General features: G+C 37.5%; 1 protein-coding gene across 3 annotated transcripts in view; it reads left to right on the forward strand.

The window, feature by feature from the left end:
• LOC135160736 (TLD domain-containing protein 2) overlaps positions 1-24055 on the forward strand; it is a 67247-nt gene that overhangs the window by 3410 nt on the left and 39782 nt on the right. The window contains exons 1-2 of one of the 3 annotated variants that reach the window (XM_064117618.1): positions 3854-4019; positions 11843-12354. The exons of the other annotated variants lie outside the window; for them this stretch is intronic. Of the exons in view, the coding sequence (XP_063973688.1) occupies positions 12227-12354 (128 nt within the window). The 5' untranslated portion in view covers positions 3854-4019; positions 11843-12226. Of the gene's footprint in view, positions 1-3853; positions 4020-11842; positions 12355-24055 lie in introns of those variants that run through there. 3 annotated transcript variants of the gene reach the window in all.

Consider the following 24055-nt stretch of genomic DNA (forward strand, 5'->3'; position numbering starts at 1 on the left):
TGCATATTGCATAAGCCTCAATAGTGAGAAAAAATTAATTAGCTCTTTGAGAAAAATTTTTGTGAATGAAAAAACCTGGAATATTAATCCCAGTGAATTTGACAGAGCGAAATTTCAACAGAATGGATTACATTCAATAATTGACATGCTTAAACATTTGTTGTTGAGAAAATATTCATATTCCACCATGTTTGGATAAACAATAATTACAAAACCAGAGTTTCCATTGGATACCCCACACACTGACCCACAATCAGTTTCTCTGAAGTTTATGTCAAGAGTAAATTGAAAACTTTTATTGCTTTTCCACCCAATAAAAATTTATTAGCCATATCGCAATACCAATAACAAAATTGAAGGGAGCAATGTTCAGGAGTAATTGAAAATTTTTATTGATTAAATTGCCTCGAACTAGGAAAAGAGTATTGCACAAAGAAAAAAATATAATTCTGTCAATCAAATATTTTTCTGATGAGAATTTCATTTGGTCTTGGAATGAGAATTTCGGGAATTCGGTTGTTGAAGGTAAATACGATTAAAAAAATTCTATTTGTTGCTCAGTGTCGGTCAAAACCAGTTATTGTTGTCAAGAAACTGCAGTTTTAGTGGAAAACAGAATTGCTCAATATTCTGTGAATAAGATGGAGGGAAAATCATGGAACAGATGGACAGGGTTGCAGTTGGCACCAGCTTCCAGATATGATCATCATCCTGTGCCTAAAATTGGAATCCCATACGTGCTGGGAATAATGGCAGTAAAAATGTTTCCATATTCTAGGGAATGAAGAATTTCTTATGCGTGACACAACATAATCTCTGGTTAATAACTCCCTTCTGCATTCCGATTTAATAATATTTTGCGTTTTATTTTTATTTTGTTGAAATGAGGTTGAATATTGGATTATTAGCAGCGGGGACGTTCTCGGGAAAATTCAGAATCAGAGTGGTGCACAAAGGCCTCGATAAGGCACGCGCGACCACCAACACCACTACCCCAACAATATATATTTTTTTTCATCTCCCTTTTGCACACAATCGTTTATTTTTTTATTCTAAACAACTGTCGTTTATGCTTATGGAGTGATGGTAGATTAGACGCAATTTGCCATTTTATGGACGATTTTGTTATTGGAATAACGATAAATCTTTTGCAGTCGGCTGGTCAGGTACAGGAATGTGGTCATTTTGCGGAAATTTCCATGATAAAGAGAAATTTTTGCACGACCACGGGCACTACCCCAACGATATATGTATTTTTTTTTTCTTACTCCCACTTGCACACAATCGTTTACTATTCTTTTTTAAAGTCTAACATTATTCCCTAACATCCATGAGCATAAACTGTAGCTTATGCTTACGGAATAATGGAAGATTGGACATAATTCTTCATTTTATGGGCCATATTGTTATTGGAATAATCATAAATCTTTTGTAGTTGTTAGATCGTGAAAAAAAATATGGCCAGATTGTTGAAATTTTAACGGTGAAGTTGAGTTTTCATTTTTCTATGGAGATTTTTCTTGAGAAAGGGACTGATAAAACGAGCATATAATGAATTATAAGAGCCATTTTTGCAGAAAATAACGCGAAATTTCTTTCTTGTTAGCTAATAATTTCCCTCGTCTTCAAGACAAGTTCCAAATTTCTTAGAAATTTTTTCTATTGCAAGAGACTCTGTTTCCAAAATTTTTCAAACCTAAAATTCTTTGACATAAGTAGAGGAGTATCCAAAAACCAAAAAAAGAGAATCCACTCGAAAGTGAATGCCTCATTAAGCGGAAATAATGACCGCGATAATTAAAAAAATTAAAATTGTCAAATTGTTTAGAGTTTGATTAAAAAAAAATGAATCTCCATTTTTTTTTCGTCATCCGTTGGAATTTATTCTCCAGTTTTATTCAAAAAAAGTATCGCAAAATAATTTCAGGTATTTGGTTCGATGTTGAGTGGAGCTTTTGCCGAATTTCGGTCACGACCTTGTCGAGAGAGGCTCGATGGAAAATCATTAGGCGTTGACCTCCACTATTTTTACTCCCTCTCACTCTTTTTCCTCCCTCTCTCTTTCTCATTCGCTCCTTCACCCCCGGCTTTTCCACCGATTTTTCAACCCCTCGTATTTTTCGTTTTTCTCACGTAAAATATTTTAACTTGCCTCCACCATTCCTATGGACTGTCCGTTACCAAAGAGGGGAGAAAATACTTGACGTGTTTGGGGGAAGGAGGATACTCGGCTATTCGAATTCTGTCGATATGGTATAGAGCCACGACGACCTTGTGCCATCGACCAGATGCGAAAAACCTCCTACATTTGTATCAACTCGTTTGCTGCTGTTGGTGCGACACCTGCCATCGATTACTGTGGTTTACCTGGGTTTTTTGGTTTAATTAGCCTGCGGGAACAGTAGATTTGCCTTCGGGTCTAGTTATTATTGAAGCAACGATGTGCTTTACTGGTACAAAAATTTTATTGGATTAAACCGGAATTTTCCCCTGAAAATTCCTTCTGTGAACAACTGTCGGAAGTCAGAATTTTGGAATTTAATTTGGATAATTAGAAAAATTATTTATTGATAAATTTTGCTCTGCACTATTCACCAAAATAACTGATCTCTTTTGCTCCGATCGTCCGAAAATTTCACCCCCGGAGGTAACACAATTGTCGTCCTTTGATACCGTTCCCTTTTGATTTTCGATCAATTGTAACAAGTTTAGTTCCCGTATTCGAGCGCTTCTTTTCCCCGAACTCCACGGGAATGACATTATTTTGGAATCGATTTAATACCGAATAACGAATCGAAAGCATCGATGGGATTAATTAATTCTTGGAGTCAGGTACGGGGAGGGGGAGAATTTGGCAGAATTGGGTCAAACAAAATTTCCGGTCAGGCACGAGTGCTTGGTAAAGGGTAGGACTGAGGGCTGCGGGGGGGAGGGGGGAGGAGGGGCTAATGGAAAATGAAGATTGATACACCGCAAATCGGGGATGACATGGATGAGGCGATATACGAGTGTTGTCATATCAAATCAATTGATATTCAATATGAGTACTATATCAGTGTTGAAAAATTTACGGATGATGGCTCCATACATCCGAAGAATTTTAATGGTTTCCGGAATTTTAGGGGCACTCGTTCACTGGAAATTCATAATTTGATGGGGGGTGAACTAATGGAATGTCAGTTTCTCTCCAATTATTCAGTGAATATGAATGAAAATTCGGAGAAATTAATTACCAGTTTATCTAATTGAATATTAACTTGTTCCTGAATTTTCAATGAACTTGGTCATTGATAGGTTATTTGCGTAGCTCTCCAATTATTCAGTTCCAGCAAAAATAGAATATCAAACTCCACATTTTTCATTTTTTACAAATTCAATTTTAATTGTTAATTTAAGAGTGAAGAGGAAAGGTGAACTTTGAATGATAAAATTGCGTTAAATGTCAACGAAAATATTGAAAAGATAAATTTTTTTATCGCAAAATCATGGGTAATCAGGGGAGTGAGAGAGCGTTTATCACGCCACAGACACATTAGTGTCAGTAAACTTATGTCCAAGGGATGGAAGATTGTAGAGGGCTCTCTGGGGCTGAGGAGGATGAAAAAAAAATAAAGAACAAAGCTTCTGTGCGTGCAGATATGTTCGTTCCGGGGTGTGGGGGTGACGGGGTGGTTTATGTTAGAGGGGAAAACCGTTGAATAGCCGACTGGTGGGGGAGATTCGACGCGCACTGAGGATGAGGCTCGAGGGGCGGGTTGCGCGTTTCCGTTCACCACTGAATACCGTCGGGCAGGGGCTCCTAACGCCAGTTACCCCGTGACTCGTCGTGACGCGATATTTCACTCTCAAACAACCCAGAGAATAAACATAAGTAGGGAATAGTTGCCTAAGCATATTAATTCCTCTGCGATCATTCACTTTGATCGATAATTAACAATAAATTGTACGTTTGTCTTCGCATTCTTATGGTTTTCTACGCACATTTTTGAAGATTTTTTTTTAGTAAATAATTTCGAGAGGTGAGAGATATCAAATTTATTCAGTGTTTCGAGTGAGAGCTGTTGGTTGTTGGTTACATAGTTAGTTAAGTCAAATTTAATTACTTCTACTATTTTTTATTTTTTGTTATTTCGCTGTACACTGGTAGCAATTTTTGGAACTTACAGGGAAAATTAGACAGTAAATCTCATGAGAATGACATTGAAATGGATTTAGGAGAAAATGGTTATGAAGTTTTGAGCTTTAGGTGAAATTCAAGGAAATTCATGAACTGTCACTCATGAAGTGACGCGAAAATTAAACGACTTGGTAGAATATTCAAGGGAACATTAATGTTTAGAAACAGAAAGTCATGAATTTTCAATTGTTCCCTGAATTTTCCGGATTTCTCAAAATTTTACTGAATAATCAAATTGAAAAATCCAACATTTTGGAATATTTGATTTTTTAGCCCCAAGATTTCCCCATTTGTCCGTTTAATCATATATACAATGCAAATTTACAGGATTTTTCGCGAACAAGTCGAACGTTAATTTTTAGTAATGTAATTGTTATTGAAGAGTTAATTTTTCGAATTTTCTCAGAAAGTAAAAAATTCATTTGCGTTAAATTTTTTATTTGAACTTCCTCTTTTAGTGGGTTGGTGGGTGAGCCTGCTCCTCGATGCATGACAAGCCCTCTGTTTATTTTTTATCGGGCGTGTTCATCAGAGCGATCGAGCTGGCTCATCACAACTGCAGTATAAAATAACGAGGGATGTTTAGAATTTTATTTTTAGCGATAGGATTATTTTTACCCTGACTTCTCATCCGGAAACTTCATTATAGAGGAAGTACCTCCGATCTCACTATTTTTCCTCATTATTTTGATTAAAAAGCCATTCGATTAAGTCGATGTTGCATTCAATAGATGGAATAGCCGTTTGTCAAACACAATTCCATTGAAATTGTCACTCCAACTCCTCATTCACAACGATTTACGCTTGAATTTACGTTTATCTGCCGCAAACTGAACGAGAAGAGTCTACGGTAGAATGGAAATATGGTGAAGATGAAAAATAAAATAAAAAACACGGGAGAAAAGTAAAAGTAGCTTTGAAACGGAGGTTTATCGCTTCTCAATCCGCGGTTAAGTGGAGGAGGAGAGGGTAGTAGAGTGGAATTCTTGAATACAACTAGACTGTTATTGGAATCGAGCCAGAGAGGGATGATAACCTTCACCCCAGATTGAGAGAAAAAAATACTGGCTAGAGCATCTTCATTTTTATTTCTCCCCCTTCTTTCAATTTAGCCCTGAAATTATGAGGAGGCGTAGTCTCGGTGCATCTTCACTCTCGTCTTGCCACTTCTCGATATTAAAATTTCTCCCGATACTTGTCTTCCCTATTTTGGGATCGCACAACTCCTCGGGACATGGCAACACGTATTCTCATTGCTGGAGAACAAGGGAAATTCGCGACAAGTAGATGGACTTTCCCTTTGGCTCCAAAGGGAGGTTTTCCTACCTCGCAAATTTACGGGGTTAATTTCCTTGGGATAACTGAATATGGTATGAAATGCATGCGTGCGTATCTCACAATTGTATTATTTTTACCAAACAAATCTCACAGGGAATTATTTTTTATTTTAATTTTTATCGTATCTTTGTTCTCCCTCGGGAAAACGCGGAACTTTAATGTAATTTTTATTTAACAATTTTTCTCTGGGTCTAATTTAACGTCGTCTTAATCAAGTGCCATCTAAGTCCTGAGTCTAACCCTCAAAATCGGGGTAAAATGACTAAATTTCAAATAAATCCCGACCAAATCCCGGATAAAATCAAAAAATCAAAAATACAATATAATTTAAAATATCAGTCCCTAGAAAAATATTCATCTCGAGAAAGGGTATTTGCTAATAATAATAATAATTACACATGTAGCCTCATATTTTTCCCCACTCATCTATCTCACCCTCGAAACGAATATTTTTATCGTCGCCCTCGCCATTCGTATTTCGCCTCGTCTCAGCAATTTTACAATGTTAGCTTTGGTTACTCCCTATCTCGTTAATGAAATTCTAGCCCCCTACCTCCCCCCTCCCCCTCTCCAACTGTGTTTGCATAAGAGAATGACATGTTACCAGCTCCATGTGCGTTGCTGAGTTAAACGGTCAGAGAGGAAAGGCATCTAGTAATTAACGGGCCCATCAGTCTGGAAATATTCGCATCAACGGATCGAATCAATATCGTACATTCGATATTCAATATTCTTGTTTTTGGGTATTTTTTAAATTTAACTAACAGAGATAAACTGGGACATATCGACACCGGGGGATATCCAATTATTTGCGAGAGGATTTTCTGATTTTTTTTCGCCCTTTGGGTTGATACATTCGCATCGAAGAATTGTTTCTTGAATTTTATGGGGTCTCGTAGTGTCTCGTTTCGATTCGCTATGACTTACCTCGGAGGTAATAAAATGAGCAATATTTTAACCCCGCTAATGAGCACTTTAGGTGGGTAGCCCCGTTGATAACGCTACCTGAATCCTAATTGCGGTCGCAACGACCCGATGGGACGTTTATCGCCCTCACAACCCTAGGCCGTCTTTTGTTACATGCAGATTTGCTCGTGAAAAAGGGTGATAAATTAGGGAAATAAGTGAAACGAGGGGGAATTGGTGATTAAAAGGGAATACGGTGTTTTAGGGGTAGTCAAGTGGGTTTTAGGGGTTGATAGAGGACAGGGAGACAGATATTTTTCATAAAAATTTGTCCTTTATTCAGTTTTGATAGATTAGTTTATTTCTGAGGATGATTGAGCTTTATTCGACACCATGTGGTTTACCGCAAATTAGTGAGGGTGCTCGAATATGCGACCACACCCCCTTGATTTCGCGAGGCTATCAATCAGACGCAATGGTGCCACTCGGGTGCTGAAGGGCTTGGGGTGTAAGTGATATGGATCATATCCATCGTCTCTTATCCATTTATTTGTTTATGTTTGTGGGTCTTTGTGGGATAAATAGCTGAATTGTACGTTTAAAAAAATGACAACTGAAACCATAGAGATATTTTAGGAATAATTTTTAAGGGGGAGACATTGCACGATATTTTCCATTTTTTTGGGATTTACTATTTTTTGCAAAATTACTAGAATTAAATTCTGCTTTTATTTTTGTGGAATATGAAAAATTTCCGGGTTTACCTTGGATTTTGCTGAGAATTATTGTCGGTAAAAGTCGAACCTTCAGATGTCCTTAATAAACAATTTTTTATGATACAAAAAAATGAGTTGCCGTTCCACTGCAACTGTCGTTTAATAAAAATGTCCAATACGTCTACTGGAAAAATATTTTACCAGCGTATGAAACATCTTTTCATCTCTCAGTTGAATTTTTATCCGTCGTCTCATCCTTCACAACCCTGAATTACCCGCTAAATAAAACCCTCAGAAGGATTCATCTCCGTGTTTGCGTTACTGTAAAGGCTGGTACACGTGGAGTCAGCCCCGTGCCCTTCTTCGGTATAATTCGCGCGTGCACGTGGGCCGATATTGGATTACAAATGGAAATCCTCTTAGAATGCACGGAGAATCACCTCGAAACTCCCAACCACCAATGCCACACAAACTCCATAAAAACTTCATTTTCCAAACTACATAAATCCCATCAAGTTAGTGGCTGACAGCTCTCACGCACTTTCTAACACAATAAGAATTATTCATTGTTTTTCCTGCAACTTTTTTCGTCCAACATTTTGCAACTTCGTTGATAAAACATTGTAAACAATTGATAGAATTTTAGTGGATATTTTCTTTAAAAAATTCCGCTGGAATTTCATTTGAATTTAACGTGAAAAACATTTCCTATTGAACCCTATTTTATTTATTCATTTATTCTTTAATTTAGTCATAATGTACGACAATTTGCCTTGTTTATACGAGAGCTTATGTTTTTCACTCTTCTTTCACAATAAAATTCGAAAGATGTGTCGATTCATTAGGAGAGCAGAAGAGGGAGAGGATGAAAACGTTATTAAAGTCAAACGGAAATTAAAACAAGAGAAAAATCAAGACCTCAACACAATTTCCTAGAGCTTCTTATTTACCTCGGGTATCTCTTCATTTTTTCTAATCATCAGTATTATTCTTCGTAGTGACAAATAGTGCAAAAAAACGGATGAAAAATACGGCGTTTAAAATGCAAATTTGACGTTTCGTTTTCATCATGACAGAATAATTTTTGCTTGACAAATTCATTCAGCGAGTGAAACAATATTTTCCTTCATCGTAATGGGAAGCTGGTGGTCTTCTCATTCGTGCATCTCCACGCGGCCAATTTTTAATATAAAAAATCTCCCTTTATTTCTGGAAATGAGAAAATTTTTCAATTTCCCTCTTGCCGAGGAATAAAAAAAGTGGCGAGGAAAATCGAGGGATCAGAAAATCAGAGAGCTCTTTTGCACACGTGTACAGTTGTTATGGAGCCTCGGGCGGAAAAAAAAAGTCGAGGGGCAAAAAATTATTTCGTCGTCGGGGAGGGAAAAAGAGGGAGGAAAATACGGGTAAAAGTTCTCTGTCCTTGACGTCAGGTATTGGGAGGGGGGTACCCTCCATCGGGAGAGGTGGTTCTCCTATTTTGCACGGGCTTTCCAGGCCCCTTGGCAACGAACCGACCGGAGCGCAACACCCCGTCAGGCATTGTGCGATTGTCTGCCCAAAGTAGGCCGTCACCACTGCCACAATCAGTCGGCAATACATTTTATATATTTCTCCGTGAGTCTACACTACTTTCAGCACAACGTCGCCTCCTAGAACGTGACATTTCTGGTGGCGACGGGAAAATACTGTACGCGAAAAAAAATTATCTGACGTATTTCAACAATTTTTTCATCAAATTTATCGCACACTGGAGGGGCTCATTAATTACCCTTCAAGTTCAATTTACATATCGTGATAATTGATACTTTAATTCATCATTATTAATTAAACTAATTATTCCGTCAACTCTTCGATGATCTTTCATTTTTTTTATTAATTTATCATAGGAATGAACTTCAGAAAATTTATTACAAATAAAATCCAAATCGAAACAATGAAATTTTGATGGACTATAATGGCAATTTAATTCACTATAATTCGCATTAATTAATCAATAGCAATTGAAATCTGTTGTACCACGATTTTACCCTCTGGTTTTTTGCGGTTTGCACTGATTATTATTATTAACCGACATAATGTGTCTGCACAAACCGAATAATTTCCCAGGAAAGCGTCCATTTGATCTATGCGGTATCCCAAGTTCATGCAAATGTTTGTTGTTCATTCGGCAACACATCCCCCGTCGACGGGCGGAGGGCGGGATGGGGTAACCCGGTTTATTCAAAACGACTGGGATTGGAATAGAGATGTATAAAGAGAGTTTGAAGAGGGGTCGGCTGAGAGGGGCAGGGGGGAGGGGGAGGGGGGGGCTCGAGGGGGTGATATATCGCATCTATCTCTCGCACGTGGCTTGACCCATTTGCCCCATTTTATGGTGCGTGAAAACTGTTATCCCGAGTTGAAGATTTTGCACCAACTGCTCCTGCGCTGTATAATAGCAATAAAGAATGAGGGGGGATAAGTGGCAAGAGTACTCGAGTGGTCAGCCCCGGTGAATATTCTGTAATACTTTGTCTTTGAGTGTTTATTGAGATTTTGTGAGTCTTTGCTCCTTGTTTTACACATTTTCGGGGAGGGGGAATTTTAAGGGGTAGTAAATTAAATTTGAGGGGAAAGAGCGGTAAATTACGGGCTTCGTTGGAATTTTAATGAAGTTGCATTTTTGGAGGACGAGAATTAATTTTAATGTAACAAAATATTGAATGGGATTTGAAGGGAGCAATGGTGTGAATGTTTATTTATTGTTGTGGAATTCTTAAATGGAAATTAGATATTTTTTGATGAATGCTAAATGGCATTTAACTCCCGAAAAAATAGAGACAAAATATTGCCATTTTCCAATTTAGTAGGGAATAAAAAACGAACTGTTGATTCTCTTTGTCTCTTTGAAAATGCAATTATCTCATGTGACAAAGTACGGAAACCGTAGAGGGGACACAAATGGCTTTTTTCAATGTTTTACACGTTTATTAAAGTGGGATTAAGTGTGACAGTGAATCAGATTTAGGGGACAAAATACAATAATATTTATTTATTATTATGGAATTAGTTTTCGGAAATTAAATTTCTTTATCAAAACTTTAATTTCACATAGTTCCATTACAAAATTAGAGGCAATATAAATCATTTTCAAAATTAGTGAAAATAAGGAGCAAACATAGTTATGAACTGTTGTTTCTTTTTGTCTCCATGAGAATGCAATAATCTGATATGAGAAAATATGAAAATCGAAGAGGGCATATAAGCGGATATAAGTTGATTGACAGACTCAATATTGAAGTGTCCCCGTCCGGTTTGAAGCGACACACATACCTCAAATTATCTAACGATTTGTTCCCATTTTATACAATCTCATCCACCCCAAGTAATTCTCATTGATTCAATAATCGAAAATTAATTTCACTTTTACGATGTTCTTTATCCGAAACACCTGATGCCTTCACGATTCAATCAACGTATTCATCCGGTGCATCTGTTACCCCTTCGAATCCATCAGTAAATTGTGGCAATACATCATCTGCAGTCAACTCCTTTGACTTTCTTCTCTTCAATTTAATTTTCTGGGGGAGCAGTATGAGAATAAGAGGGAAAAAAAAGTTGGGAAATTGCAGTAGAAAATTTACTTCTCGTTCAGACAAAAAATGATAAAAATAATCGTTAAAGTGATGGAAAAATTGAAGGTCAATATTTTACTCAGTTCAACTGGTATGCTTTTATTCCATAAAGTAGGTAAAGGCTTTTACTCTCAAATAAACATGTAAATTCTTCAATGAAACTCAACGTTTATAAGGGATAATGTGAAAATGTTTGAGAGATGTGTCCTCAATCGTCGTGGGGTATTAGCCCAAGAGCTTATACGTTATAGAACTAGTACATCAAGGTGGGGACGAGTACAAGGTCAAGCTCACAGCTGTTTCCATCTACCCCTCACCCAATGGAGGATCTTGTTCACTCTCAGAGTATTCTTTCCACCACCCTCAGACCCACGGAAAGGCCTGTATTGATCCCCTTTCACCCCCAAACTCAGCCAATCCCAGCCTCCATCCTGTTTTCTCACGTGGAGAATCACCTACAAACATATTTTCCAACATACATGTTTATGTTGGGTATTTCCGTGGATCGATGGAAAATATTGCGTTTCAATTATTACCATTTTTCCTTTTGATGAAGAGACCTGAATATGAACGTTTACAATTGACGGTAACTTCACGAATAGAGAGATAAACGAACATTTGAATTTTATTTGCATTTTGGAAGGATTTTTCTACCACTGAAAATTATGTTTGAATAAAATGAAAATTTATCTGAATTTTAAATAAGAATTAAGACGTTGTGGTGGGAGGGGGCGGGGGGCATCTGTTCACCCAGAATTGAGACTAATTTTCATTTTATTCAGACGCTTTTAGCGCCTGAAAAAAGTTTACTAAACGTGTGGGAAATTCAGACATTTGTTTTCCCTGTGGGTAAAGCACTTAGCATATATTTGAAAATTTATATTTTTTTCTCCACTGAATTTTCACTGGTGGAAAAATTAAAATTTAGGAAAAAAGACGCATATGAGAAATGAATGATTATTTTCCAATGTCATTAAAAAAAATCCAACATCCAACAGCCACTCTCACGCTCCAATAAAAATAATAAAATAATTTATTTGAGCGAGAATGAAAAATAATATCAGAACGTAAAAATAAATTCCCCTCAGCTACAGTGTGAATCATGTGAGAATCCACAGACTCCCTGGAATATCTCGTCTGGCTCTCGAGTAGTTTTAGCAAAAAAACAGATTTACAAAACAAGTGCGTGTGCGCAGTCGACACAAACAGACGGATCAAACGATCGGAGAGAGAGAGAGAGAGAAAAAAAAATATAATAATCACAACACTTGTAGTGAACGAGAAGAGACGAGAGGTGATCGAACGGTTTTAGAATGTCAGATGTTGGTGAGCAACCGTGCGCCAGTGGTCATTGCATTCTAGAGGAAAAATCAAATTGACAGAAGCTTCAGAAGTTGGTGGTTTTTTTTTTCGCGCTTGAATCGAAACGTTGACGGGTGAATAAAAGAGTGGGGGAAAGTATAGATTAAAAAATGGCATTATTCTCGGGGGGTGGAAATTCGCCGAGAGCTCAAGACAATAGTCAATCTCCAACACCCGCCAGGCAGCGCAGCTTCAAAGATCGTCTGCGGGAGGGGCTGAATGCTGGATTCAACTGGCAGTGAGTGAATTACTTCACATAAAAACCGATTTTTTTTTGAGTCTTTTTTTTGACTCACACTTTTAGTTTGCATGCAATAAATAATATACATACTCTTATATATAAGATCTAGGTTGCATTGACAGAGATTTTGCTGGAACATTTGTCCAGGAATTCGAACGATTTATTGTCTGCACTGTACCCTATCGGAAGAAAGAGAATTACGGACTTATTTTATTTTTCATGTATTCTTCTATTATCATCTCGTCCCCAGTCTTGAATTCATCCGCTCAATTATTCATAACAATCCAACAGTTGAAGTTAACAATAAACTTCACCATAAGACATCATTTATTGAACGCGTTATTCCCTTCAAAAAAATCATTGAATTTTATTCTGAAGATTATTTATTATTGTATTTATTGTTGTGATAATTAACGACATTATCATCTTGAACGATTGAGCCCAATCGCCCAGAGATGGCGCATTGAGTGTCACTCCTCCTGGCCATTGCTCATGAAATTTGTACTTGAATAGTCAATTAATTCAAAATTATATTCCTGTTGTCAAACTATCGAATAATTATCGTTCCCAGTGGAGTCGAAAACTACAATTCAGTTGTTCGAGTGCGACATTAATTATCCAAAATGACAGAAAGAAAAATCAGATTACCTCCAACTCTTGTTTCAACGACGAGTACCGCGTGACATTTACCCTCCGCAACCCTTCAATTTCCCTCCCTTTCCCTCCCCTTGGCATTGGTCAGTGAAGAGGTGACCATGAGTGTGACGTCAAAGGGTCCAATCGAGGCCTCTCTCTATGCGGTGAACAGCCATCGCAGAACTCCCTCTGCATACGTGTGGGGAAAAAGAAAGAGCTTTTCCGTGGAAACGTTCGAGGACACGTCGGTTACGGAGAGAATTCTACATGTCACACGTTTGTGATGTAGACCCTACCGTGACCTTGCTTGGATATACCAGACATGTGAAACAAAGCCAGTCGACGGCTACAAACGATACAAATGTTTTAAACGCTTCTAGTTGTTCATCCCTCCCCTCTGCCCTTCGTGGCTTCCTCTTTTCGTCATTGTTGGACAGAATGATACAGGTGTGCGAGAGAGCCTGCACTGCCAATGTGAAATTGTGCCGATTCACTTGGGGTAATACAATGTCGCTGGATGCTCAATATGAGACCTTCGATATTTATGACAACTGATGAATCCATTGTACGTTTTATACGGGAGAATTGAAAGTCATGGGTTTGATTCAAAATTTATTTTTGTTACTGAAGGCAGGGGCTGATCTATATTGATATTTCTACTGATATTTCACGTGTTTCAAGGACGTTATCATATGATATTTTTTGGGAAATTAGTACTCACTGTGATAACATGAGGGTTTAAGTGAAAAATTGACATTTGAAAATATTTTTGGTTGAGAATTGAGGTGAATACAAAAACAAGGAAGGACGTGTTGTTGATGGCGGTGGTGGTTATTTTCTTGATTAGTCAGAAAAAGTTGTTTAAATTATTAACTCAGGGGGATGAATAGAGTAGTTGGAATACCACATGACCAGAAAAATGATTGATTCGTACAGTAACTCATTGGAAAATAGTCTCAGTAAAGTTGAGAACGGCAATTGCATGATTACGTTATCGATGGACTTGAGTTTTCTATGGAATAAGGTTGAGGTAGTTGTTGGATAGCAACGCGCAAGATGTATTTATGCATTTGAAAGCTCCGGCGATGGGAAAGGCCCATTAGGGACGAGAGGATTATTCTTCCGGGATGGATTTGCGAATGGCCGTCAGGCATAATCGGGATGAAAATTTTCCGCTCGACTTAATTTCGAAATATCCTGGACATTTTCTCGATGTCTCCCCAAGACTCAATTTCCACACCGTTAAATATACATTCAATAAACATTTCTATTTTTTAACTAATGCTGGAGCGAAGTCTACCGCCATTGTCATTGAATCGCGAGTATTTTCCATGGGTTTCTGTAATTTCTCGTGAAATGGCCGGTAAACAATTATCCCTCGATTGCAAATCGCATTGCGTTTCTGCTTTTCGAGCTCTGCCAATGGGAAAGACTCATTAGGGATGAGAGGATTATTGTTCCGGTATGGATTTGCAAATGGCCTTCAGAAATAATTAGGATGAAATATCTCCAGCCAACATTAACTCGCGATATTCTGCTCCATCTTCTCGATATTTCTCCTATTCACATAAAAATTCAATTTCAAGGACTGAATTTCCAAGACTTAGTTATCCCTTTCAGGCGTCCAACTTCATCGAGCACTCGAGTTTATTTCTCTCATGAGTGGTTATGAATTCACAACAAGTTGTCGACGTTGATCATTCATACTTGATACACTTGAAACTCTTAACGAGACGGTACATGAAATAAATCCACCAGTGTTGGCATATGCCCGAGTCGCACAAATTCGTAACCTTGGCCCCATTTTTTACCCCTCAACAAGAAGAGAAAAAAAAATACTTGTCAGATGTACTTTCGCCGATGGATGAATTTCCCATTTTATCATGAATATCCGAGTTATCATATTTATCAAGTGAGAGAATCCCCAATTCGTCGGCTGCTCCCGTCAATATTTTCTCATTCGTCCAAATAAACCACTTTTTTCACCCTCAAACAGGGGAATTAAAATATATTTCCTGTTGCACTCTCTGTTTGCTTTGGTGATTAATAACACCCGAGTTTAATAATTAATAGCCCCGGGGAAAAATGCTTTCACTGGCAAGAAAATAAATTCTTCATCACCTCCGTTCAAAGGACTTCATTAAATTAATTAATTTCCCCTTAACGGCGCAATTAAATATAAATAATTCAACCTGTCAGCAGCAAGGATGAAATACCCTCGAAGCGGTTGTCCCCGTGCGGTCGATGCTCTCTTCACCGAATAAAAAGGGGATTTAAATTCCGCATTCAATATTTGGTTCAAGGATTCACAAGTCTTTATTGTTCTCAACGAAATACCTGGCCCTGAGGTGATTCTATCAGAGACATCAACCTTCTGGCTAATATCTGGGGTAGGGCCTGATGTTAATCTTTCCCTGAAATGAGACGAGGGGGAAAAAAAAAGTAATAGGAAAACAGAAGGGAGGGCTGATCGAAGGGCAACGAAACTCACTTGATTGCTTTTTCCGAGATCCCTCATCTCGTCAACTCATCTTTTTTGCACACGTACAAGCTTAGATGCGCCCCCTCCTCTCCCTCTCTCTCTTTCTCTCTCTTCACTTCCCTTCATTTCGTTCATCATCTCGTGGTTGAGCTTGTTTGCCCCACCGCGTCGCACGGAAGCCTTTCAATCAATCGCTTCCGTAAGTCTAGTGTATTCCCTGGGGGTTAACACACTTTCATGAAAATAAACAGTTTTTAGGTGGTGATGGGGACTAGGGGTTGATACTGATAAGGTTACCCGCTTTTTTAGAAGAAAAAACACGAGATTTTTTTATACTGATTGACGAATTCTTTTTGTTAAGCGCATTTTATTTAACTAACTATTTGAGTGGTTAATTTTTTGGGTTTTTAATGGCCTCGCACACCTGTCGGTCCCCCAAGTCGCTGGGGGTACGGGATGGCTGGCGCTGTAACCGCACCAGTCGTGCTCACATGTTGTTACAGAGTCGCAAAATTCGGTGTGTTGAGCTGTTTGATTTATGGCGAAGAGCCCCTCCACGATACTATGTAAATTTAGATACGGCACGATAATACGGTACTGACCCACATTTCAATTCAGGGTCAGGTAGAATTTTTGAGAATGAAGGGAGGTGAGAAATCAGTCTCGTGGGATTTTGTGGGATTTGGTGGACTCTTATTCATTTTTTGACACTTCTGGTATTTTTGGGGATTTGTGGGAATTTTATAACAAAAAAATGATGAGAATTATGAATTTTTGTCGAGTTGTTTAGTTAGAATTAGGGGAAATGATAACAATCAAGGAGAGTTGAGGTAACATTACTGAAAAATTCAGTTGTCATGTTGTTTTGATATAACGGTTGGAAGAGGCAAATAATGGGAATAGTTGGCTGTCAAATTAGTCAGAAAAAGTTGTCTAAATTAGTCCCCCATTGCGGGGAATGGAGTAGGTCGTATACATATAGCCTACGAATGACCGCAAGCACGAGAGAGGGAAAAATAATTCATTCGTGCAGAAACCCATTGGAGAATACTCTCAGCGAAGTGGAGAACGGCAATTGCATGATTAAATTATCGATGGACTTGGGTTTTCTATGGAATAAGGTGGAGTAGTCGGTGGATTGCAACTTGCAAGATGTATTTGTGCGTTAGAAAGCTCCGCCAATGGGAAAGATCCATTAAGAATGAGAGTATTATTCTTATGCCATAGATTTGCCAGCGGCCCTCAAGAATAATTAGGATGGAAACTCTCCATCTTCGTGGAGCGATATTTCAGGGGTGAATTTATTTGCGAGAGCTTTTGTACAGATAATCGTTACGATTACAATATTAATTGCAATAGAAATTTACTGAGTTAATCCCAAGAAACAATTTTTGATAAAAATTGAGGAATAAATTCGGTAAATTCTCATCTATTGGAGATGGGGTAATTTTTAATGATTCGACTTTTTAATAAACATTTTACTTTCTTTTATTTATATGCCCGGATAGTCACAACCCCTTTGGTTCATTTCCTCAGAATTTACCCCCATAAAATATTCCGATATAATAAACTTTGTAACCTGTATTTTGTATTTGCCTTCTCTCAATTTGACTCGCAAATTAAAAATCCAGAGGACACGATTGACATTTCATGCTGGTTACATAACCGATGTCAAACTACCCGGGTCGCATGAGCACTTCGCAGACATTCAGATCTTATTTGCCCAGTTACAAATATATAGACAGTGTACAAACATCGTTGATATGGCTTCCGAGCTCATAACGGACTAATCGTTTCAACGAGTCCAGCTAATTTGTTGAACAATTTCATACGCAAATCGCCTCGCAGTTTATTTTCCTTTCACTTATTTTTAACCAACCGGAGAAATGTAAACAATGATAAAGGGAATATAACGAAAACTCGCATTTTCTTTTTCACACGAAAACATCGCTACTGTTTCCTGTAATCGCTAATGTCTTTTTCGTTTTATTACGTTCAGACATCAAGTGTCATGACATCTGCTAACTGACACATCTTTCTGTCATTGTCAGTGTATATATTACGTGAAACACATGGATCGGTTATGAACATACGTATGTAGTTTACGTGGAAATGTGCTCAAGGTGCGTCTTTATTATTTAGATGTTACAGCTTTTTAACTGCTCTGAATGTCATTTGAATATTGAGCAAATGGTGATTATGAATGGTAATGCAGGTGTTGGGTATTGTTTTTCCCTTCGGTTAAACGATTTCAGGGTATTGCTTGGTAATTTAAATAATGGAATGGAGGTTTTGGCAGATGAGTTAAAAAGTGTTCAAGGATGTTGGGAGAAAAATTACTGCTAATTGGTGGATATTCTTTTTTGTGCGGTGGCAAGTGAGTCAACCAGTGATCCTCACCCTCTTGGTAATTGATCTTGATATTTTCTACCCGAAAGAAAATTTTTAATAAACATTATCCTACCCTCATCTTTACCTCAGTATTAAATGAAAACTAATAGTTGATGATTAGTAATTATTTATGATTAGTGAACGTCTTCATCTTCTGACCTTTTGGAAGACTCTAGTGAGCTTTTCACTAGAATTTTTGAAAACGTCCACCACGAATCTTACCAGGAAATGTTCCTCAACAATGTCAGCGTGTCGTGAAAGACAATTCAATTTCCTTCACCCCTGGAACTCTGGAAAATGATTCAGAAGCGTTATCATATTTATCGTGTCCTGTGCTGTTGGTATTTTCGTTTCTTAATCGCAATCTCCGTCACGCTTGAAGCATGTCTCGGAGACGCTACAACCTGACGTTTTAGTCCCCTCGAATTTTCCACAATGACGCGCACACGAAATGATCTAGTCAAAAGCGGGGATTCCCGAGATTCTCAGTGGATGGATCACAACCCCCCGGTGTCTCCAGTCGACCCGGGCTATCCTTTCAGTTGAATTTTCAGACGACGTACTTCACCCGACCTGGTTTGACTCCGTAAAGGATGAACTGACCCTGAGGGATTCGTCCTCCGCCATTTCAATGAACTGAAAAAGAACAAAATTCGTAATTCTTCGTTTTTCGAGCTGAGGAGAAATCCAATGAACTTCTGGAGACTTAATGTCAGAAGTTTTCCCGTGTGATGGTTTTTTAAAGAAGAGCTTTTTTCTGGTGATGTCCGTTGGCTCTTTATTTCATTCGTTTAATCTCCCGTTTGGTTTATTTTTCGGAAAAATTATAAAATTGTTGATGGAAAATTGACGGTACATTTAGTCATTTGGTGTTTTTTCAATTTTTGTCCACCAGTGCAGTTCCCTAGTTTATTGTGATCGTAGAGAAGCTCATAATTCTTGTGAAGTTTTTCCCCTCATTTTTTTTTTCATCCTCTGATATAAATAATTTTGACATTTATTGACTAGTGAAGATGTGTCGTTTGCGGGGAGAATGGGTGGGACATATCCCCCAGAATTGGTCAGTGGATGGACACGAAGAAATATGCCTGTGGATCTCTCCCTTCATCTTCTGCCTCTCATGCTTTACGGGAATTCTATTTATAGTTACATTCTCGACTGGTTACACCTCGATGAATGGCAGCGATTCGTTCGCGTCTGGGTCGCAGGAAAAGAAACTGGTTTGCACGATACTGCTTTACATATATATTCCCCATATCTCAATCATTCCGAGTACAAATTCGATATAGAAGAAGAGCGTGTGATCGAATAAACTCTAAGAAAACCGAATTTTTCCAGAAAAATTCTGCATTCCATCGAGACTGCGACGTTTATTAATGCTTTATCCTTTATATGTTTATTGTGCAGTTTATTCCCCCTATTTTTAGCCAAGAAGATGGCCAGACTTCCGATTTCAAGTGCAGTTCACGTGAAGAGAAAAAAAATCACCGTGAGCGCGCGAAGTAGTAAAATCCGTACCCGTGCAGACAGCGCGGAAGGTCTAGGGAAATAATTGAATAAGTAAAATTCTCGACTGGTTAGCCCTCCATGAATGACAATGATTTGTTCGCGTCTGGTCCCAAGGAACGAAACTGGTTTATATGTATATCCCCCACATCTCGATTATTCCGAGTGCAAATTCCACATACGAGAAGAGGATAAGGGATTGAATAAACACTGAGACAAATGGATTTTTCCGGGGAAAAATCCTGGATTTCAGACATTCCAGACAAACATTAAACTTCATTTTACTCTGAAAATATTTCCCCTGGAATCTATCCATATATTTGATTATATCGAGAGATATTTCAAGTATCACATTATAGATTCATCATTGATTCTACTGAATAAATTGCATAAAACATTGAAAATAATTTTTTTCATGTACTCGGATTATTTATTAATTCTTCCTACGTATCTTATCTCCATCGTTAATTAGCATTTTTATTTTGTTGAATAGACAAAGTGAAATATCTCGGGAAATAAATAAATAAATAATTTTTCTCTCTCCTCCTCGCATAAAATATCATTTTTTTTTCAACGACAATTTGATGCTAATAATTCTGAAACGCTCGAGTGATGTTATAAATTTGATTTTCTCGTCACGATCGAGGCAGAAAATGGCTTCCCGTATGGCGAACCGAATCACGACGAGATTCCTTATTTTCCATCATCATCTACATAGCAACACATTCAGTGATATTCTATGTACTATGTGCGTACGCAGAGAGAGGGGAATGAGCGATTTTATTCAACTGGGAAAGATTCCGTACACGTACACTGACAATGGACCTACTCGGGGTTCTTATTTTATGCTTCCTAAAAGCATTCTTTTATCTATCAAAACAATGAATAATTTTTTCTCGCATTTTTTTTTGTGTTCCAGGTGAGTAATCAATTTGCTACGTTAGACCTTTCGTATTCTGGTGGTGGCCTAGGGATGGAGTACGTGAGTATACGTAGATGTGTGGTTAGATGAAGTTAAGAGTTGAATTTCGACGTTTGAAGTGAAAACATTGGATTTTTTTCATTTTTCATCATAAAATTCCATTACAAGGTAACTTTCAATTAAATAAATTGTTTCATTTTTGTAAAAGCAATTTTTATGGATGCCAGGTGAATCTGCACAGTAGTTTGAGAATATTTGATGTTAATTATTTCCCGAATAACTTCGAAGTAGAGTAGAAACCTCATAATTCCCTCGAATTTCGATACAGATTTTTATATTATTTTTCAACGAACTTTAATGAATGAGTCGCAATTTATTTAATCATAAAGCGAATGAAAATATGTATTGAAGTGATTGAATCGGCCAGGTACTAAACAAAATCTATTATCCGGACAATAGGCCATCGATAGATCGTAGATAATGCCTATTAATAATGCAAAAATGCAATGGCAGAGGACAAAGAATAAAATTTGTTCAACTGCGTCATTATCGTAGAAACGAATATTTGTACGGATGCAACTGGAAAGGATTCACCAGTGTGGCAATCACGTTTATACAAAATTGTTTGAAAATACATACACATTGAAACACCTTTGGCAGGGGCTCGAGGAAGACGTACGACTCGCTATAAAATCTCAAATACGTTACGGATTGTTTTCGTTTCGTCAAACCACCACGAGCGAGAATTTCTCGGGTGGAAATCGATTCGCTGCACGTCGTGATTATTATTTTACTTGTTGGAAGGGTTGACAGTGAATTTAATTAGTTAATTATTCAAATTGTTTGGTAATAGGTCACGAGGAGTTCAGGGCCTGAGATAGAATTTCCTTTCTCATGTAATTCAATTGTTTTAATTTTTTTAAACGACTTGAAAATTATCAGAACAGAATTTTTTTGAGCTGTTTTGGTGAATCAGCACTTTGTGGCAGGTCTGTCATAAAATAAAGTGTCAAATACTCAATAATTTTTATGAATATCGTCGGGCAGAGACATGTATAACAGGTGCAACGAGTTTTAGTCTCCACGAAGAAGACCTTGAAGGATACTCTGCTCCACTTTAAACATTATACAGCCAATACAACCGCCCATTTTATCGGCCATTCTGTCAATTTAATGGCTGCCAATTACTCTCGTTCATAATTTTTCGTTCGTTGTTATCGCACGGTTTATTCTTTTAAGCAGGTGCATGAATGTCTTTTTAACCGATCGATTATTCTTTATCGGTAATCGTAATGAAATCTTGAGGATGTCAACGAAACAATGACTACCGAGTCGTTGAGATAACGAGAAAACATATCGGCTTTATTGCAAAACTACAATTGCGTACTTGTTTCATTTTCAAAGTTGTTTGCATTGATTCGTGAATTTTTGCTTCCGCATAGAAACTTGATAATGGTAGGAATTTTATCAATACTGTAGTGCTATATACTGGATATATTGATAGTTATACTCATTTATTTATCAATCGTTTTAATTCTGGACTGACGATAGCCATAGGATTCGTATCGTATTGATAGAAAAATTTAGCAATTATCAGGAGGAAATTAAAGCGAGCTATTTTCGACCAAGGGAGGGATGAACAACGCCGAAAGGAAGGAAATAAACCGAGAGTCATTATTGGGAGTTAGTCCGGCTCGATATCGCGTACCTTGACCCGAAAAACATCACCTGGAGTATCACAGGAATTGGTGTAGATGTATATCGTGATACGAATGTCGGGGAAATCGCTCACTGCCTGAAGCAGTCAAGACCTAGTCATTAACGACTTGATCTGCACTCAAATATTTTTCCTCCACTGTTGATGATCGTTATCATTTTTATGATTTTCAATGCCACATGCAGGGGAATATCAACCTTGGGGACCATTAAAAGAAGGGACAGGTTTTTTTCTATTTTTTTTTTCTTTCATTACTTTTTTGTGTTCTTAGAAAAACGATAGCATTTCCATAATTAATTCGTGGAGTATTCAAAATTTTAGATTTTCTCTTTATTCATCAAACAGAGGATTTTCAATAAAATGGCGCTTAATAAAAGTTTCCACCATTTGAATATAAATATTGAAGTTACTTATCACTCGCGGGATTTCTTTCTGAGTAATTTTTTTTCTCAGATAATCTCTCTCACATGTTTCCTCCTCAGTCATTTTCAAACTTTCCAGAAAAAAGAAGTCCGGAGTATTTCCCCAATTTCCTTCCGCGAAAATATTTATCTCTCGTGCACTCCTGAGGTATTTGTACTCTGATTATCACTGGTGACTTTAATAACGAGAGAAAAAAAGGTACGAACGTTTTCCTGATGTACTCAGCCCACTGCTTTCACTCATCCAGTAACAATAGCCAGTCTGCACCACTAACTCCATTAATGCCCTTTGACACTTTCGTCACACCAACGTGTTAATAGTCACGTCGTTACCATTCCCAGCTTCCTCAGTAGAAGATGATTTTTACATCTGTCTCTGATAATTTTTTTTTTTATCTCGTCACGCGCTACCGATAAAGACTAAACCCTAGAAGTCACGTCGAATTGTTTTTCGGTGATGTATTTTTACGAGTTGAAACTAAAATTTAACGCGACGAGTACATTTTTATGGCAGGAAATAAACCACAAGTTTAATAAACGAAAAATGTCTCTGGTCTTTCGTGCAATTGAATTTTTTTTATTCATTTCTGGTATTTTTATTTTGCAATTTTCGCAGTGACATTGAAAACAATTTTTTTTTTCTGTACATGATGACAGAGTACACTAGGTACTAGATGTGATATGTACAGTCTACGTCGTTCTCCATCCAAATATTTACATCTCCCTCCCACCCCAGAATTTTATCGTCTTGGTTGTGATTCACATTATTTTTATACTCACAAGTTGCTCGATTATCGCTAAAATCAGTTGCATATTCAATACTTTATCTCCAGGCGATATTTCCATTACAAAAGTTATATTGTTAAATGAACTGAAATTTTTACCTTGACATTTTCCATTAATTTCCGAAATATTGGCAATATCAATCGATCAATGAATTTCTCTCTGGTGATTATTTATCTGTTACTCATAAAATATCCAATGAGTTCAAAAAGCCATCTCTGCACATAAATAAATAAAATTAAATTGACGTAAAATGGGGATAAAAATAATATCATCGTATGCAATTCCCTTCTCAATTGAACAATAAACTAATGAATCAACGGACGAGCAAATTCCCGAAAACAGACTGACAACAACCTGTTAAATGAAAAATAAAAACAGTTTATGCCATGTGAATAACGCTAATCCAATTAAATCAAATTAATAAAATTAAATTAACGTCGAATGCGGATGAAAAATAATATCATTGCATCCAATTCCACCAATTACCCCCGTAATTACTCGACTGGCTAATAAACTAATGAATCAACGAGGGCACGTATTGCCGTGGAAAACCATAGGAAAAGCACAAGAAGTCATTAAATGAAAAACCCCATTAAATTTTCATTCTTCCAAATAACACAAAAATTCATTTTGACTTGTGAGGGCTCTCTCCACTACACATTTAACGAGAGTCGGACGTGCAAAGCGGTGGAAACAATTTGTCAATTTGAAAGCGCAATTAGTGAATTGCAGCGATAAAAATACACGGATGTTCGTTTTAATTCGATTAAGACCAATTGACCTCGGCAACACTCGTGAAAAGAAAAAAAAAAACATATATATTTTCAGAGCCTCCA

This window comes from Diachasmimorpha longicaudata, chromosome 3 (genome assembly GCF_034640455.1).
Source record: "Diachasmimorpha longicaudata isolate KC_UGA_2023 chromosome 3, iyDiaLong2, whole genome shotgun sequence".
In the NCBI taxonomy this organism is placed as follows: Eukaryota; Metazoa; Arthropoda; class Insecta; order Hymenoptera; family Braconidae; genus Diachasmimorpha; species Diachasmimorpha longicaudata.